At 34.4% G+C, this 14,389-nt stretch overlaps 1 protein-coding gene across 1 annotated transcript; it reads left to right on the top strand.

The window, feature by feature from the left end:
- The first annotated feature begins 5,502 nt into the window (after positions 1-5,502).
- Positions 5,503-10,622, top strand: LOC131033632 (uncharacterized). The gene is made up of 6 exons (XM_057964880.2): positions 5,503-5,690; positions 5,852-6,264; positions 6,351-6,391; positions 6,476-6,565; positions 6,669-7,779; positions 9,271-10,622. The coding sequence occupies exons 2-6, from the start codon at positions 6,109-6,111 to the stop codon at positions 10,207-10,209; spliced, it is 2,337 nt and encodes a 778-aa protein (XP_057820863.2). The 5' UTR covers positions 5,503-5,690; positions 5,852-6,108; the 3' UTR covers positions 10,210-10,622.
- Positions 10,623-14,389: the final 3,767 nt, after the last annotated feature.

Below are 14,389 nucleotides of genomic sequence, written 5' to 3'. Positions count from 1 at the left end.
AATTCAAGTTCTTCATTTTCTCTCCTCATATCTTCAAGTTCTTTTGCATAAAGTGCTTTCCAATCAGTTTTGTCAGATGATGATGCTATTGCTGATGATGATGATGCTCTAAAAGCTAAATCGGTCTTTACAGTAGGAACAAGACCAAATTCCTCAAGTTCAAATGCTGAAAGTTTTCCAACCAAAGTATCTCTAGAAACTGAAGTATTAGGCATTGTTCTCATTTCATTGATAGCAGTCACTTTCATTTTGTAAGCTAGTGGCAATGCTCTTAAAACTTTAGACACAATTTCATCTTCACTTAAGGATCCTCCACAACATTGTATTCCAAAAACATTTTCATTAACTCTTTCCATAAATGCATAAATTCTTTCATCTTCTTCCATTTTTAAGTTTTCATACTTGACCCGATAACATTCTAATTTTGTAATCTTGACAGTGGTATCTCCTTCATTCAATGTTTCCAGTTTATCCCAAATAGCTTTAACAGTAGATCGGTTTGATAATCCCATGATTTGCTGATCTGATAATGCGCTCAGAAGTGCTTCTCTTGCTTTGCAATCATTGTCCATGCCCTTAGCCAATGTTGGTGGATAGGTGGATTCGAAATAGGAGCAACATAGCCATTCTTAGTAACATCCCATATATCTCTTCCAATACAGTTCAGATGTGTTTCCATTCTGATTTTCCATATGCCATAGTTAGTTCCATCAAGCTTTGGATTGTCCTTCCTGAAAATATTTGTTGCCATAGGATCTCCTCAAGTTGTTAAGCTTCTGCAAAAAGAGGACTTAGCTCTGATACCAATTGTTAGGTCTTAGGAAGGACAACTGAGAGGGGGGGGGGTGTGAATCAGTTGTGAACCAGTTGTCAATAAATTGTAATCCAAATGATAATTATTCCAACTTAAACTTAATGCCGGTAAACCAAACTTAAGTGCCAGTAAAATAGATTAACAAATATAGCAGTACCGGTTTAACTTAATGCATAAAACATAAAGAGAAACAATATCCACAACACATAACATAAAGATTTTGACGTGGAAACCGGTAAGGGAAAAACCATGGTGGGAAACCTCACCCACAATTAGATGATACTACTGCAGATAGTATGTGTATACAAATGGGGTCTGCACATGCAGAAAGGCCAACTACCTAGAGCTCATTGCTTAATCACAAAATAGGAGTCATACTGACTACACAATTGGATGGTTAAATCCAATGATAATGTACTGCTCAAACTAGCATCTCCAATGCTGGATTCAGTACCAGTTAAGCTCTGAACATGAGTGTCAAAACACCTTCATAACCTTCCTTCAACCTTCAAATAATGTTTGCGTAATTCGCATAAGGATCTGCTTATTTTCGCTCTTCAATATTCGAACACACTCATACCATAGCCATATCTTGATCTTCAATAAGATCTTACAATCATTTATACAAAACCTAAGACCAAATGTATAGGTCGGCTCACTAAAGATATTACAATTAAATCAATTGCAGATAAGTCTTGATGTGATACAACATGTCGGCTCAATATGTTTACCACAATATCCAATCAATAAACAATCTCCACAACGTGCTGTGCTGATCTGGAGTACCGGTCCATAACCTTGACCTATCTGCCGGTAAAGGCAAATCTGTCAACACGATTAGACCAATAAGAAAAACACCAAATCCAAATTTCCAATCCATGTCTTCGACATAACCAAATGATCTCTAGATGATAACACGTCATCATCGCTGCCAGTGAACAATATAACCTGCTGGTGAACACATACCGGTGACTATGCATAAGCCACTAACCATACCGGTGAACATAATGTAAACCTCCAAGAAGATAAGTGTTGACATCAATGACAAAACCAATGCAACACATGACAAAGTCATCCATAATACCAACAATGTATAGATAAATCATGATCATATGGCATGGTAATATTTCATATGCCTAATTATATAGTTTCCATTGGACATAACATTACCATTACCACTTTTAATATAGGTAGATTTTTTTTAACACCATTCTCTCAAGTTTTCTCTCTCATGATCTTTGATAACATATTCATTCTATAATTATTTTATCTTTACTTGTGTGACAAATTCTACTCATTCCACATGTTTTCTTTATTTTCCAGGTTCCTATGGAGCACATGTCAAAAATTGAACACACATAATGAGATCTAGTGGGGTGTATTACTTTGCATAAACCTTGACATCCTTTTATGTTTGAATATTTACTTTACATGCGTGTTTGTGAGTGCTCATTCACTTTAAGATACATGTTCATGATATAATTCATAGGCACCTCAAGGTGAGGGCAAAATATTTGGTGAAATTTGCATACGCATGCTATTTCCAATTTAGCTTTGGGTCAATTTTGATAAATAATGGTAGACCTACATATTGACAAATGGTACATTCTTAGATCATTTTCTCAATCATCAACCTTTTTCATTTACTCCTATTCCCATAAAATTTATCCTTATCCTATCCCTACCCTCATTTACCATTTATAATACCTATATATGCACTTACATGCATACATTCATTACCCAACTCGATATTATCAGCTTAATTTTTTTTATCAATCTTGTGGTATACAATGTTGATCTTACACCATATAGAATTGACCCAAAATTTAAAAACCCATATTTCAAATATTTGAACTAACTTGTGCTTATTTCACTCTAGTTGTTATGATCTTACTTGATACATGATTGCACAATCAACCATTATGTTTAAAGGAATTTAATGTACATTCATACACCATTGGTTATTCATTAAAGTATTACACATTTTAAGAAGCATCATTTTAGGAACATTTTGATTTGGAGTGCTAAAAAAAACTGAATCTTGTATCATTAATGTAGAGCATTTGGCATAATTGTAGAGTGATGCCTTCAACCATTTCCATAATTAAAACATATTCTAATAAAGGGATTGACCTAGGAGAACACAAATTTGTGATTTGATAATCTCCTCAAGTCCTTTTTAAATACCAACAATATTTGAAATTCATTTTAGAGTAAGAAATTTATCGAATTCGAAAGTCAAAGTGCACAATTGTCCAAATAAAATTTGTGGGCCTAGGAAATATCCATAACTACAATGATCACAAGCAATGAGAACATTCAACAATAGAATATTTGATTGTTCTAATTTCAACCGAAAGTACATATAAATAAGATTCTTTTCCAATATAAAAAAAATAAATTTTTTTGATACAAAATTAAACTTATTCATTTGCATTGATCCTAGAGCTAAACATCCTAAACCCTCAAATTTGATTTCTTTAGATTATAATTTATTTATATGTTTTATCACTACCTAATAATTATTCAATTTAATCTAAGCTTATTATAAGAAATTTAAATTAACCCTCAAGAAAGAGCACAATCATGTCCAAATATATTTATATTGAAGGCGTTCCCTCTATGACTTGGTCGTTTAAGATTGAGAAGGTATATTAATGATTTAAGACAATTAAGTTTATACTAGTTGAAGAAGTTTGTGAAATGCTTTAAATTGTCATTGACCTGTGTTGTGATTGTACTAATCATGTTCTATGTGAAACTATAACCCATCAAGATCATGATAAGAGGTGTTGCTGCTTAAAATTCCTCTTTACTTTATGGTTTGAGAAAAATAATATAATTACATCAAGAGAAAACCCATGCCTTTTGTTCACTACAATAGTTATATTCCATGTGACAATATCCTATTTCATGTGGTAACCAATTATTTACATCATGTAAATAAGTTTTAAAATAATTAATTTTAATATTTAAAATATTATATTATAGTTATATATTTCTAAGTATATTATTATATTATATTATTTTATTTAGATTATATTTTATACTTTTTATTTTATACATAAGTATATAATATAATTATATTTATTATTATATATTATATTTAATATAATATAAATTATATAAATTTACTCTTAATATAATATTATAATATAAATTCATATATTTATTGTTTAATATTTATTTATTTTTGTTATTTAATTATATTTTTATTTATATTTTAATTATATTTATTAATATATATTATATTATGTTCATCAAGATTCTTTGCATTATTCTGGTCCTTGAGACTCAAACAAAGAGAAATAAAATGACAATTAATAAGAAAAAAAATTAAATCTAGTAGATCAAATTGAAGCATTAATGGTTATTGTGTATGTATGTGTGTGTTAAATTGTAGTTGTATTGATTATATTATGTTCTATATATAGTATAAATTATTAAATATAAATATAATCTAATATTTAAATTAATTAGAGAAAGATAAAGAGTGATAGAGAGGATGCAACAAAGATAGAGAAAACACACAGAGAGGGGGGATAAAGATATACAAAGAAATAAAGAGAAATTGCCTTTTCTTTACATGTCTTTGCAATTGGATCATGTATATTGTTCTTCATTGTCAAATCAAATCATGGAACAATGCAAAGATATCAAGAAACACAATTTCAACTATCTCTAAAATTTTTAATTAAAAAATGTTGTTCTTCAAATTGTTTATTTTCTTACAAGAACTTCACAATCTCTACAAATGAATCAATTCCTCCTATTGTTGTTACATGCAAGATATTATTTGACATAAATATATGTAATTGCTATAATTATTTCTTACAAATATTGCTATTTATTTGAACTTAAAATTTAAGTCATACATGTTTACTTAATTCATGTGGCCTTCAACATTATGTACGAAACATCACTTGCTTAACAACCTTACAGTTAGTGATAAGATATTTCCAGATAAGATATTTCCACAATCCATACTGTAGATAATGTTGCTTTGATTTTAAAACTATGCAAATTTCTAAATCAATTTTTCAAATCACTCTTTGTGATCCATCATCAAGATGATAAACAACAAATCAGAGAATAGCCTTACAATCTACCTCATACCATTTTGAATTGTGGAAAGCTAATATCATCAACGTCATTGTATACCAAAAAGAATAAACTCAACAAGTACAATCATGATCATCATCCCATACACATTGTGTGATTGGTAGATTAAATTTCTAATTTCAAAAATTAGGTAGTTAATAAAGAGTTACTCACTAATTACCACTTTAGAAACCAAGAGAACGATGATTGAGCAAAGGGCAGAATCATCCGTTGAATAATATTCTTTTTATCCATCCAAATTTAGGTACAAACCCGCAAATGAATATGATACGGCTTGCACTTGGAGCGAAAATACAATTAAAAAAATAAAAAAAAATAAAATAAAATAAATGCTTCTCGAAAACACTTTATTTATGGTGGGTTGAAAGAGAAAATTAAGGGAAGGTGGAAAAAGTAAAAACAGGGAAAACTCGAAGATGGTACAACGAAACCCGCCGGTCCCCCACTTTCGCTATTCTCAATTAATTTTCTTTAAAGAAATAAAAGAAAAGAATAATAAAAATAAAAACAAATATAAATCTGAGCGGAAGGAAACACAAGATCTAATTAGGAAAAGAGGCGTACGAAATCGTTAGAGAAGGGGAAGAAAAAACGAAGAACGATTTCAAACGAGAGAGAGAAAAAAAAAAGTGCCGATTAAAAAAATAATGGGGAAAAAAAGGGAAGGGAAGGTGTAGAATGCATTAAAGCGGCGAACCGGCCTTGTATTGTTTCGATTTGATTCTACTGGATTCGCGGTTTTGAGGGCTCTCAGGTGGTTTTTGTTTTGTTTTTCTTTTCATTTCTTGCTCTTGAAAAATTTGAAATGTAAATGTATATATAGGGTTTTATTTTATTTATTTTATTGTTTTGTGTCTTATTTTTAACGAACCAATTTTGTCTAACCACCCATGTTCGTTCTTGTTGTTGGTTTAGTGAGATGAGTTTATAATGATGGTATGATGGTTTGATGATGTGGAGGAGGATGTGGGGTTGAGGAAAGGAAGAAGTGGGGTTAGATCTGGATCGGTGGTTTGTTTGTCCAGAAGAGAGTTTTGAACAAATTGGTGGGATTGGGATTGGGATTGGGATTGGGATTGGGGATTGTTTGTTTCGATTGCGTAGAAAATACGTGGCGTTGTGATGGGGTGAAGTTGAATAATGGGAAGAGAGGAGGAGGAGGAGGTGAGGCAATGGAGAATATGAATATGAATATGAATGTCATCAAGTGGGGAACATGCGAGGAATTGTTGTTGGGAAGCGCAGTGGAGAGATATGGCACGCAGAATTGGGACTTGGTTGCCAAACAACTGCAGGCCAGGCTTCCCTGCGTTTTCTTCTCGCCAGAGGTGCGTCGCATTTTAATGGCAGACTGGTTCAGTTTTGGGTGTGGTTTTTGACTGGTTTGGTTCTGTCTGTGTCTGTGTTTGTGCAGGTTTGTAAGGCAAAGTACGATGCGTTGCAGGGGCGATTCGAGTAAGTTGGGGGCGATCAATTTACGGATATGATGGCGTGGCGGTCGTGTTTTGTTTGGTTTTTAAATGGCGTTTTGAATGGCAGGTGTAGCGGGACGTCGTGGTTGGAGGAGCTGCGGCGGCTCAGGGTTGCGCAGTTGCGGAGGGAGTTGCAGCGGTCGGACGACTCAATTGGGTGAGGACTGTGTGTATATGTCGTGTTTGGGATGTATATTTTGTGTGTATATGTCGTGCTTGTTTGTGATGTTTTGTGTGTATATGTCTGTTTTGGATTGCAGGTCTCTGCGATCGAGGCTGGAGAGGTTGCAGGGGGAGAGCGGAAAGAGCGGTGGTGGAAAGGGAGGGGGTTCGAAGGCGTGTTCGGAGAGGTCCAAGGATCGATCCTCGGCTGGGAGCTTTACCGAGGTAGCAGATGATGGAGTACAGAAGACGCCTGAGAGGAAGCGTGAAGGGGCAGAGAAGGCTGACGGAATTGAGAACGGGGGAGGGGTACGAGATCGGGAATCGAACCCGTCACCTGTCCGCGAGGAACGAGCAACGGCTCCTTTTGCCCCTGCTGCAGCGGATCCAGATCGAGCAGAGGTGGCAGGTTCGAATCCCCCGGAGGCCCAGGTGGCCCCAAATCCTGCCCCCGCTGTTGCTCCTCCTCCTCCTCCGCCTCCTCCTCCTGCGACTGTTCATCACCCGACATCTCCGCTCGATTCATTCTATGGCAGCTCTGAGACATTGGCGGATGAGGAGAACAGGAAACCTTTGCACGATTTTGTGGAGTCGAAAAGGGCCAATTTGCGGTCCAAGCAACGGTCGAGGCGTCCCAGGGCTAACGCCTGGGCTGGTTTTCCTCAGCAGCCAAAGGCCGCCATGGATTCAGAAGCAGAGCTTCCTAAGAACACGCCAGATGATTCACAGGGAGCGGCGGCGGCGGCGGCGCCTGCGGCGCATCATGAAATGGATGGAAACACAGAGAATTCGGGGTTGCAGACAGTGGAGACGAAGGCTTCTGAGAAAAGCTTTCGAAGGAGACGAAATCAGCAGGGCAATAAGGGTTTGGTTGTTCGTTCTGAGAGCTCCGAGGAAGAAGGCAGCGGCGAATCCATGGGAGAAGACAAACGCGTTGTAGATAGCGATGTATTGAGCTCTGTGTTGCCGCCCCGAGAGAGCGGCGGTAAGGGTTTGAGTAGCAGCCATGAAGATTACATGTCTGCAAGGTCTTCAGGGGACAGTCACATGGAAGGGGAGGGGGCTGAGGAAATTGAGACCTCTCCTATGAGCAGAAGGAACAGGAGGGAGCCCAAGGTTCCTGGGAAATTGTTGCCTTTGTTGGAGTGCTTAAGGTCCATCTCTAGTCACAAGTTTGCTCCTCTCTTCAAGCATAGACTTGAAAGCCAGGTTGCTTTTCCTTTTTCATCTTATCATGTTTTATGTTTGTTTTCTCACCTTTTTTTTCTTAAATCTCTAATGTGTTTTAATATTTAAGCTGCCAGGGTGATCTTTACCTTTTTAATTTATCTTTTAAACGAAATCCTACAAAAACAATTAGGGGGGAGGATGAACATTAATGATGAATAATATTACATAATATTATTATCCCCTTCTTGCCTTTAATATTACATAATATTTTCTAATCATCGCCCGTGTGATTGGACTTTCCCTATACAACTATTCGTTTCCCCATTAAACTCAATTTCTTTGACTTAGGTGCTTGTCCCGTTGGTAGGGCCCATTTGACTTAGAAAATTAATTTTGTATTTAAAATATTCAAACTTATACTTCTACAATTACTTTTTTTTTTTCCCATGATATTACATTCGTTAAGGATTTTGCCCCATTAAAATATACAACGTAATTTAGTATTTTAAATATTCAAACTTATACTTCTACAATCAGTTTTTTTTCCCCATGATATTACATTCGTTAAGGATTTTGCCCCATTAAAATATACAACGAATTCTAAACGTTTATTGACCCATTGTTTTTTAAATAATCGCCCAACCATTTATTTATTTACTCTTCGTAAAACCCGGCCGAGCTCTCTATATATAAATGTAATTTGCCGTCATGTTTGATTGGGTATTTAATTTAGGTTTTTAGCTAAACCTAAAGCTATGGACCATTAGACAACCACCCCACCTTCCACCTTCCAATTAAACCGTATCTCTTTAAATTATGACCCCACCTTATAGTTAAATCATAAGATATGCACGATTGCTCTACTTTTTTTTATCACTAGATGTTCATTCCACCTTACCATCAATTCCTAGGAATTCACCTTATAAGTATTATCATAAACTGTTAAGTTGTTTTCACCTTTACCATTAAACTAAGAGTCTAAAGTAAAAGTTGCCTTGGCCTTTACCACTAAACTAGGAGTCTAAAGTAAGAGTTTAGGAGGACCCCTAATTTTGGTTATATAAGTAGTCATGTTCAAATTCCTCCAAAAAAAACAAAACAAAGGTGAAATATGATCTCGACTAAAAATATACTACCAAACAATTAATCCGTTTAAAACGTGCCTATTTTTTTCTCTTTCTCTACCACAAGAACATCCATCCCTATTTATTTACTATGAGCATAGCAACGGTATGTTTTGTTAGCCCTTGATCCCAAAGATCTGCTAGACAAAATCTCCACCGTACAACACAACAAGGTGACCTTCATCGATCTGATTATCACGCCCGGGATAATCGGTCATTAGATCATTCTAGACCCTAGATAATGACTGGGTTGGTGTTTTAGACCGGTTGTGAAGATTTCATTACTGCCAGTATTTAATGAACACTAGATTCTTTTGCATAAATAATGGATTTGAGGTTGGCAGGACTAATTATATCTAGTAGTACTTGAACTTTTGATAACACTGGCCCCATGATTGTTTTGCAGAGCAAGCAGCAATACAGAAACATGATCAGAAGGCACATGGATTTGGGAATGATAAGGGCTAGGTTAGAGGAAGGAACTTACTCTGGCAGTCGTGAATTCTTCCGGGATTTGCTGCTGATTTTCAACAATGCATTGGTGTACTACCCTAAATCTTCTCAGGAGTATGCAGCTGCTTGGGTTCTTAGACAGCTTGCAAGCAAGGAGATGGAGAATATATTCAAGACAGAGGCTTTGTTAAAGCAGGAAGGCCCATCTACAAGGAAGAGAGAGCCCAGAAAACCCTCAGAGCCCAATTCAAATGCAGGCAAGTTCAATCCCAGTTCCATTGGCAGAAGGAGGAATACAAGGTTGTCATCAGGTGGGGGAAGAACAAATAGTACAGGGATCCCTAGATCTGCAAGAGTGAACCATGAACAATACCCATCTGCTAAAGATGAGGAAAGCAATGACATAAAGGAAGAAAACAATAAGCCTGAAGAACCCAAGGATGCCATTGACATAGCTTCCTCTGCACCTCCAAAACCAAAACCTAATGTTGAGACAACACAGAAATCTGAAGCAACAAATATGAAAAAGTTGAAAGATGGGTCAAGGAATGTAGCAGAAGGGCAGCAGGGGAAGAAAGTGAAAGATCACATTGTGAAGAGCTTTGCAAGCAACTTCCAACCCAAAAAGATCAGTGGCATTGACAAGGATCCCCCTAGAAAGAGTGTTACCAATGAAACCAAGAGGGAAAGTTCCCAAAAAAGCAATGATGAACCCAAAAAGCCATTTGGCAGCATTGTTCAAAGCCCCCCAAGCAGGGCACTGAAGAAGGAACAAGAGGAACAGGAATCAGATCCACCACCTCTAAAAAGAGGGGTTGGAAGGCCCCCAAAACATGCAAGAAAAGGAGATGACTCAACACCTTCAAAGTCAAGAAAGAGGGCCAAAAGATGAGAGAATCCCCACACTTTTTTTGAACTTTTGCTTAGCATATAAACTCAAAATGCCATTGCATTGCAGGTTGGTCATGTATATATCTATGGCTGGAGGAGGATGAAGAATCAGCATCATCCACATGTCTGCCATAAAAGAGAAGAGATAGAGATCGAGGAGCTAAATTCATGTATAAATTGTAGCAATGATGACTGTTGTAGCACTAGTTTTTGAATGGTGTCTCCAATTGAGGCCGATGACTATGATGAAAAAGTGATTGTTGTTTTTTTGTTTTCACAATGCAAGAAAGGCCTCTGTCCACAAAACTCTGGATTAAATCATTATATCCTTGTGTTTTGTTTTCACCATTAAAGTAGATGATGTAAGTCCAATGAAATCCTGTCCCACAGATTATTATAGTATTTTTTTCACTACATTCTTATCTTTCTGTCATGGCAAAGAATGGAGTCTGTCTGACAGCTGTAAATGTAATATAAAAATACACAATTGTGAAAGGTCCCATGGTTTAGCTTGCTTGCATGCCATACACGAGTATAGGCTAATGCATAAAAGTGTATTAAAATGGAAAAGATAATGGACCTTAAAATTAAAGTTAAAGATAATTCCTAAGGATATGTAGGCTCAAATGTAGGGACAAGTGGAAATTGTACACAGCCCTTTTTGCAAGTAATATTTGATCTTGTATCCATTTTTCACCAAGGAAGCTGTCCACATTCTCTTATTTCTAGTCCTGTTTTGTTCCATTTTTATACTAGTTTATAATTTTGAAAAAATGTACATATTTTTTCTGTTTAAAGTATTATTTTAATACCAAATCTTAGTATTCTACGTCAGGACTGCAGTACCATCAAAGAATCTCATCTAGCTCTTTAGTTTCTGATATATGTTTTAAAAGCAGCGTAATGAATCACTTTATAGAAAATAATAATTTTACCTTTGGGTATCTTTTTAGGATCATTATCTTTTCAACGCACATATCAAAACGTCAAAGTGGCCATAAATTTGGTTGTATCTTCTCGTACACATTTCAAATCAACAATATCTTTGGCGAAATTTGCGTGTACCCAAATTTCCATTTAGTTTTGGATTTATATTGATGGAATATATATATGGGGTATTTTTTTAAATTTGTTTTATTATTGGTTTATATTTATATATTACTATTTTAGTTTGAGAGTTAATATATATTTTAGTCATATGGATTTTATTATCGATGTTGTGTATAGTGTAATCGTGAGTCTCAGTGGCTTTGTTGTGGTGGGTTGCGATTTGTGTGTTATCATTTTTTGTCAATGATTTCCTTTTAGTTGGTTCAAGCATTGATGCGTTGTCTCTCATTTTGTGTGTTCTAAGGGGTGGTGATGATTTATGTTCTCTTGTGCTAGGTTTGGTGGATGTTGTAGGTTTGGTGGATGTTGACCCTTTGTTGCTCTCTTTGTTTGTCATTGATAATGTTGTTTCCTTAGGACAAGATTTAAGATTCATGGATCCCTTGATTCCTATGTAGCTATGATTGGTATGCTTGTGACAAGTACAACCATTGCCAGTGTATGCCTTGTGCTAGGTTTGCATGTAGGCCCTTGTTCATTTGTAATGATTGTTGATAGAACTCTTATAAATCTTATGATTGTGTCTTACCCTTATAAATCTTATGATTGTGTCTTACCCTACCTTGGATGGCAAGGTTGTGCCTCTTTCCTATGGTTGATCGTCCCTTGTGTGCATTGAAAATGATGAGATTTATAATGAGGAATATTTTAGGAAAAGGGATTTGATTTGTACGGTCAATAAATTGTGGTCTTGTCACCTTGATTTGTATTAATGGAACTTGGAGCACCAGGATTTGAGCTTATTACATTGTTGGGGGTTAGTTTTTCCAACATTTGCCTTGGACTTTGATAGGGATGTGGTGGGAGATGAAAAAAATTGGGCGTGGGGCCAAGACTATCTCTTGCTCAAGCCAATTAGTTTCCCTCTCTCAACCCTCTAACAAATATCTCAATATCATGTTGGTTTGGATCATTTTGTCCAATCTTCCTCCACTTTTGGCATGACTCCTATTTTGAGGCTATTGGCAATGTTATAGGTTAGTTTCTAAAAATTGATGGTGCTTCTATAGACTGCTTCCATTAGAACATTTAAGTACATTCATCAAAACATATACATGTTGGAAATGAGAAAATCTTAGATCACTTCATTATGAAAAGCACTTATTTGTAGAAATGTTTTGTTTTATAATATTAAAAGAATTTGATATATATATATTGGAATAATCTAAGATGTTTCACTTATCATATATCTAAAACAAATAAACAAGAAGGTTCATTAAATATAATTGGACCTCCTAATCAAGCAATTTCCTATGGTATTTTGTTTTAACTACCATAACTAACTCTTTATAAGATGATAGAGGTGAAAAAGGTACACACCGATCCATATCAACCCCATAAGTTCCAAAAAAACAAATTACCATTTAATTTTAGGTAATTTTGGTTAAGTGAATGAAGAGTACTCTTAATGTTTTAAATTTTTATTTATTAAATGTTCTAGAATAATGAATAATGATGATATATTTTTTAAACTAAAATTTAATTATTTATTTTAAATATTTTAAATTCAAATATGTAAATTATTTTAAAAAATTCTAAATAATTTTAATATAAATATTAAAAAATATATTTGGAATTAATTCAAATTAAATTTTAACAGTAAAAGATAGTTTAATAATTTACCGAGCAAAAAAAATAAAATAATAATTTAATAATTTACCAAGAAAAAAAAGGATAATTTAATAATTTAATATCAATTCTAAGTGAGTTTTGTAATAATTCTTATTTGTAAGCATTTTTCTTAGGCACAAGTTTAAAATATGATTAAAAAAAACTAAGAAAAATATGTTCTTTTGTCAAGATGTATACATTACATGTATAATAATGTAGGTAAATAATTAATTCCAAACAAGAGGTCTACATTATATTTCTAAAATTAAAGAAAATAATTATTTCATTAAATTAATTTTTTTACTTATTTGTTTTTGGTAATTTGGTTAAACGAATCTTAATTTTTTTAGATAAAAAATATCTTTAAATATACAACAAAATTGTACTTATTTATATATGAAGTCACATTTATTAAATAATTACATTGAAAGTGATAAATGGTGATAATAGTTTTTAATTTAAAAAAATCAAGTATTAGTTATTTTATTTTATTTTTAAATTTTTGTTATTGGTTTAGATTTTAATTAAGGTAAGTTGAGATTTTGGAAGGATCTAGACTCTTCTACAATCAATAAAAATAAACAATAATCACTACAAGACAACAATAAAACAATAAAGAAGAACAATGACAAATCACAAAAAAAACTAAAAACAAATAACCCTTACAAACTACCGACCCAAATTTAGGGTTCTTGAAACCAAATTGTTCCAACAATATTTTTCTTAACCATAGAGCAAGGATCCTTCTATCCTAAATTTCATTTTTTTGGATCAATACATAAGATCACAAGTAGATCCATCATCCAATTCCAATTTGTGTCCATTACCAAACTTTCAATAGGAGCTTCCCCTCCATTTTCTTCCTCCCTTGCTTCATCAATGGTGGTAATGTAATCTTCAACAAATTTAGGCATTTGTTCCTTTTTCCTCTAAATGAAATGGTTTTTCTTTGTTACTTGGGCAATTTTTAGTACCATGACCCACTTTGCAACAACAAAGGAAAATTATTGAAGAGTCTTCAATATCAATTCACACTTAGGAATTGCATGCAGAAGATATCAATTATATGCAAATAAAGATTAAACAAAAGAATGCAAAACACAAATAATATCAACAAGGAGACAATTTTTAACTTGGTTCACCCAAATTTGAGATACATCCACCAAACAGAGAGTCCAATATTATTATCCAACAAATCAAACGGATTACAACCATCAATCCCTTGCAACTCAATACCGCTGCAAAAATGCTACAAAATTCTCTACAGAAAAAACCCCAACCCTTAGTTTTTTATGAAGAATTATGTCGATTACAAAATTAGGGTTACAACATGTCAGCCAATAGAGAAAGCACACCCGACGCATTTATAAAATAATAAAAGTCATTCTGGGCTTGTGGGGTGCTGCCCCTCGACCTCGCCCTGTACCGCGACAGGGAGTGCTGCCCTTTGACCCTACCTT

The sequence above is a fragment of the Cryptomeria japonica genome, chromosome 3 (assembly GCF_030272615.1).
Source record: "Cryptomeria japonica chromosome 3, Sugi_1.0, whole genome shotgun sequence".
NCBI lineage: Eukaryota > Viridiplantae > Streptophyta > Pinopsida > Cupressales > Cupressaceae > Cryptomeria > Cryptomeria japonica.
Note: the sequence above shows the minus strand (reverse complement) of the source record. Positions and strands in the feature narration are given on the sequence as shown.

Excerpts from the sequence above, each read along its gene's own strand:
- LOC131033632 (XM_057964880.2), top strand. The coding sequence starts at position 6,109 with ATGGAGAATATGAATATGAATATGAATGTCATCAAGTGGGGAACATGC. Across the intron at positions 6,265-6,350 it reads GCGTTTTCTTCTCGCCAGAG|GTTTGTAAGGCAAAGTACGA; the intron begins GTGCGTCGCATT and ends GTGTTTGTGCAG. Across the intron at positions 6,566-6,668 it reads CGGTCGGACGACTCAATTGG|GTCTCTGCGATCGAGGCTGG; the intron begins GTGAGGACTGTG and ends TTTGGATTGCAG.